The 5,527-nt window shown below is 53.6% G+C and overlaps 1 protein-coding gene across 1 annotated transcript in view; it reads left to right on the forward strand.

Moving 5' to 3' along the window:
* The first annotated feature begins 5,292 nt into the window (after positions 1-5,292).
* Positions 5,293-5,527, forward strand: part of VCP (valosin containing protein) — a 32,348-nt gene continuing 32,113 nt past the window's right edge. Inside the window, exon 1 of the mRNA XM_026661295.1 lies at positions 5,293-5,411. Coding sequence (XP_026517080.1) covers positions 5,395-5,411 — 17 coding nt within the window. The 5' untranslated portion in view covers positions 5,293-5,394. The remainder of the gene's footprint in view (positions 5,412-5,527) is intronic.

A 5,527-nucleotide genomic window follows, 5' to 3' on the forward strand; every position in this document is an offset into this window, starting at 1 on the left:
CACAAAGAGAGGTAAACAGCGGGATCCCCCAGGAAAGGATCTATAATGGGACCTGTGCTGTTCAATGTATTAATTAATGATCTGGAAAAAGGAGTGAACAGTGAAATGGTAAAGGTTGCAGACGATACAAAATTATTCAAGATCGTCAAGTCCAAAGCAGACTGCGAAGAACTACAAAGGGATATTGCTAAACTGGGTGATGGGGCAACACAATGGCAGATGAAATTCAGTGTTTATAAATGCAAAAATCATGCACGTTGGAGAACATAATCCCAACTCTACATATAAAATGTTTGGGGTCTAAATTAGCTGTTGCCACTCAAGAAAGAGCTTGGAGTCATCATGGATAATTCTCTGAAAACATGAGCAGAAGCAGTCAAAAAGGCTAACCGAATCTTAGGCACTATTAGGAAAGGGATAGAAAGACAGAAAATATCATAATGCAACTCTCTAAATCAGGGGCGGGCAAACTTTTTGGCCTGAAGACCACATCGTTTAATATCTTTATTAATGATCTGGAGGATGGTGTGGACTGCACTCTCAGCAAGTTTGCAGATGACACTAAACTGGGAGGCGTGGTAGATACGCTGGAGGGTAGGGATCAGATACAGAGGGACCTAGACAAATTAGAGGATTGGGCCAAAAAAAACCTGATGAAGTTCAACAAGGACAAGTGCAGAGTCTATGGACGGAAGAATCCCATGCACTGCTACAGACTAGGGACCGAATGGCTAGGTAGCAGTTCTGCAGAAAAGGACCTGGGGTCACAGTGGACGAGAAGCTGGATATGAGTCAACAGTGTGCTCTTGTTGCCAAGAAGGCTAACGGCGTTTTGGGCTGTATAAGTAGGGGCATTGCCAGCAGATCGAGGAACGTGATCGTTCCCCTTTATTTGACATTGGTGAGGCCTCATCTGGAGTACTGTGTCCAGTTTTGGGCCCCACACTACAAGAAGGATGTGGAAATATTGGAAAGAGTCCAGCGGAGGGCAACAAAAATGATTAGGGGTCTGGAGCACATGACTTATGAGGAGAGGCTGAGGGAACTGGGATTGTTTAGTCTCCAGAAGAGAAGAATGAGGGGAGATTTGATAGCTGCTTTCAACTACCTGAAGGGAGGTTCCAAAGAGGATGGAGCTCGGCTGTTCTCAGTGGTGGCAGATGACAGAACAAGGAGCAATGGTCTCAAGTTGCAGTGGGGGAGGTCTAGGTTGGATATTAGGAAAAACTTTTTCACTAGGAGGGTGGTGAAGCACTGGAATGGGTTACCTAGGGAGGTGGTGGAATCTCCTTCCTTGGAGGTTTTTAAGGCCCGGCTTGACAAAGCCTTGGCTGGGATGATTTAGTTGGGAATTGGTCCTGCTTTGAGCAGGGGGTTGGACTAGATGACCTCCTGAGGTCCCTTCCAACCCTGATATTCTATGATTCCGAAACTATATGGAGGGCCCGGTAGGGAAGGCTGTGCCTCCCCAAACAGCCTGGCCTCCGCCCCCTCCCACTTCCCGCCCCCTGACTGCCTCCCTCAGAACCCCTGGCCCATCCAACCCCCCCTGCTCCTAACCGCCCCTCTGGGACCCCACCTCCTATGCAACCCACCCTGCTCCCTGACTGCTCCGACCCCTATCCACACCCCTGCCCCCTGACAGGCCCCCTGGGACTCCCACACCTAGCCAACCGCCCCCTGTCCTCTGACTGCCCCCTGGGACTCCCACGCCCTTTCCATGCTGCTCAGAGCACCAAGACTGGCAGCCGTGCCGCCTGGCCGGAGCCAGCCACGCTCTCGCGCAGTCTAGAGCACCGGGGCAGGCTGGCGGCTCTCGCAGCTGCACTGTCCGGCAGGAGCTCACAGCCCCGCCGCCCAGAGCACTGGCGGCACGGCGAGCTGAGGCTGCAGGGGATGGGGGACAGCAGGGGAGGGGCCGGGAGCTCCAGGGCCAGGCAAGATGGTCCCGCAGGCCGGATGTGGCCCGTAGTTTGCCCACCTCTGCTCTAAACCCATGGTGTGCCCACACCTTGAGTATTGTGTGTAGTTCAGATCAGCCTATCTCAAAAAGGCTGGAAAAGGTTCAGAGAAGTGCAACAAAGATGATCAAAGATATAGAGCAGCTTCCTTATGAGGAGAGACTAAAAAGATGAGGGTGGTTCAGCTTAGAAAAGAGATGATTAGAGGGGGATATGATAGAGGTCTATACCATCATGACTGGTGTGGAGAAAGTGAATAAAGAAATGTTTTATTTACCCTTTTCCACAATACTAAAACCAGAGGTCACCCGATAAAATTAATTGACAGCAGGTTTAATACAAACAAAAGGAAGTACTTTTCTACACAACACGCAATTAACCTGTGGAATTCATTGTCATGAGTTGTTGTGATGGCCAAAAGTATAATGGGTTCAAAAAAGAACTAGATAAGTTCTTGGAGGATAAGTCCATCAATGGCTATTAGCCAAGATGGTCAGAGATGCAACTCCACGCTTGGAGCAACCCCTAAACCTCTGACTGCCAGATGACAGGGTGAATCTCTCGGAAGCTCTGGTATAGGCCACTGTCTGAGACAGGCTACTGGGTTAGATGGACCATTGGTCTGACCCAGTCTGTATCTTACGGATCTCACAGAGGAGAGAGAAGTCCTCTGGATCCATTCACTGAGGAAACCCCTTGTGGCATAGGGGTGTTTTCACGAATGTTTGGATGCTGGTTCTTGTGAAACCAGCCAGCTCTGCAACAGACTGAACATTGGAGGAAAAACCTACTTTATAGGCGAGGTAACTATTAATAAATGGAGACCCCAGCTTTGCGTTGTATGATTTAGTTTTGTATTGTAACCAATTGTTTCCATCACTTCCTCTCATTTCTAGTTAAATCTTTATCCTTTCTTAAATAAACCTACTTTTGTTTGATTGTAAGTGCTCACAAAACTGTGTGTTACACAGGAGCAATGGTTTAAGGCAGGGGTTCTCAAATCCCATTGCACCGCGACCCCCTTCTGATAATACAAATTACTACATGACCCCAATAGGGGGGACCGAAGCCTGAGCCTGCCCCAGCCCCACCGCCCCAGCTGGGGGAGTCAAAGCCTCAGCCTCGCAGTCCTGGGTGGGGGGCCTGTAACCTGAGCTCCGCCACCCCTGGCCGAAACCCTTCAGTTTGGGCTTCAGCCATAGGCTCAGGCTTTGGCTTCAGCCCTTCGCCCCAGCAAGTCTAAACCAGCCCTGGTGACCCCATTAAAACAGGGTCGCGACCCACAGTTTGAGAACCGCTGGTTTAAGGTGAAGCCAGTAAACGGGGCAGAGGATGTGGAATTTCTGTGTGTGGCCAGCGGCAGGGGCTGGATATCACCGGGGAGCGATTCAGAGGGATTCGGGACTGGGGTGCACCTATTGCTAACCTGCAGGGCGAGGACACGGCTGGCCTAGCCCACAGTGGGGTGCTTGACTGGCCGGCGGAGTTAAAGAGCTGATACCCAGCCAGGCAGAGCCAAGACTCCCTCATGCAGGTCAGTCTAAGCATGGATTTGCTGCAGGAAACTTTCCAGGCCTGGTCTCCCTGTGCTGCCCTCTCAGATCATCTAGTGCAGACCCTTCTCTGCCCCTTCACACAGCCTCACCTGCAACGTGGAACAGCCTCTGCCTAGCAGTCTGCTTCGTTCATTCTCCATCCCTTCAGATCCTACCTGAGCACAGACCGTAGCACTGCTCTCTTCTCCGTGGCTCATAATTCCGTCTCCTCTCATTACTTGAGGTCTGTAAGGATTGGGGGATGCAGTGGGCATGAAAGTGACTGTGCACCATAGACTTGTGTCACCACCAATGCTGGGCCTGTGAGCCATCCAACCACTGAGTCATTGTGCCCAGGGTCCCCAGCTGGCCTCCTTGGATGAGCTCCAACTGGCAGACACTCATCAAGCTGCTGTACCAGCCCCAAACTTTGGGTGCCATGTGCTCTCGGCTTGCTGGGGCAAGGCAGAATTCAGGCACTGTCTCTGGGCCACTAGGCACATACGTCAGGTGCAGCTCCAGCATCTGACAGCCCTCTTGGCAGTGGGGACCCCATAGTCCAGATGCCTAGGTAGGCCCTGACACTAATGCTGGTTTTCCCAACACTCCCACGCAGCTGCTGCATGTTCTCAGAGTTCCGCCGTGGCTGCTGACGACCCTGGTTTACTGTTTCCCCCTTCTGGACCCACATGGGAGTGTAAACAAGTAACTCACAGGGTCTGCGAAGGAATTTCTGAACCCATGACACACTTTACTTTTAGATAGCACGGATCTATGGAAAGCAACAAATCTCCATGCAGACCCCTGCCTCAGTTTCCTCACCACTGCAAGTGTCTGTCAGTGTCTTTACAGGGGGCCCAGGATTATTCCTGCTCAACTTTATCTCCATCGCAACTCCCAGCAGTCCCGCCCTCTGCTAGCAATGGCTGATGAGAAAAACCTCCCTTTTATAACAGTTGCAATCCCCTTTGTCACACTGTGACCACCTTGCCTGGTTACCAGCTCACTAGAAGAGGTTTCCCCAGGTGTCACCAGCTCATTGTCCTGCCAGGGCAGATTTGTCAATTGATGATTGTCCCCTTAGCACAAGAAGGATGATGCAAGGATGCAGCGAAAGACACCCGGCATGCCCAGCCTTCGTGCAGTCTCACTGGAATTCATCACGCCACATGGACCGATGGCCAGCAGGTCACACAACGCAGACCTGGGTTGCAAAGCATGGCCTGAGACGTTGTGTGCAGTGTCCCTAGCCAGCCGCCGCTGGGCAACTAGGCCTCTGCTGAGACCCGCTGCTCTCAGCACAGCGAGGTGGGACTGGGAGGCGCTTTCTGAGCCCAGGGGCTCATTCGCTGCCCATCTCTGACCCAAGGAGCAGAGAAACCAGCAGCAGCCCGGACCTCCCCAAGGGGTTAATATTGGTCTGTCAATCACCTTCCTTCCCTTCCTGATTGGCTGAATCTGTCCAGGTTTTGCTGGGCCTTAGCTACTGGTGGGGACGTTACTAGGCAGGATAGCAATGAGGGCGGACCCTGCCTGCCTCATTTTTCCATTGGTGTATTTTTGTGATTGGCCGTAGGTTCCGTGTTGCCGGGTAGAGTCACCCCTCTTCCTTGGGCACTGTGATTGGCGGACAAGGTGGCGGTTGGAGCTCTCTGATTGGCCAGCGCAATATGATTTTTTCCACTGGCTGCTCTGCTGCCGGCCTAAATTTCTGATTGGCGGGCGCGGCGTGTTGCTAGGCAGAGTAGCCGGCGCCGGGCGGAGCTCCCCTTCCGATGAGTCGGCTCTGAGGGTTCAGTCAGAGCGAAGCGCCCGGAGCCGCCGCCAGCCCGAGCCGAGACCGCGAGACCCGCCGCCGCCCGCCCCGCTCCGAGGAGCCGCCCGCCCGCCTGCCCGCCATGGCTTCGGGAGCCGAGTAAGTGCGGGGCCGCCCGGCGGGGAGGGGCCGAGCCCCGCCCCAACCCCCCCCCCCCGCGCGGCCCGGTTCGGCCCGGCCCCCCCGCGCGGCCCGGCCCGGCCCGGCCACCTCCC

This window comes from Terrapene carolina, unplaced genomic scaffold (genome assembly GCF_002925995.2).
Source record: "Terrapene carolina triunguis isolate 2854851 unplaced genomic scaffold, T_m_triunguis-2.0 Scaffold998, whole genome shotgun sequence".
Classification (NCBI taxonomy): Eukaryota; Metazoa; Chordata; order Testudines; family Emydidae; genus Terrapene; species Terrapene triunguis.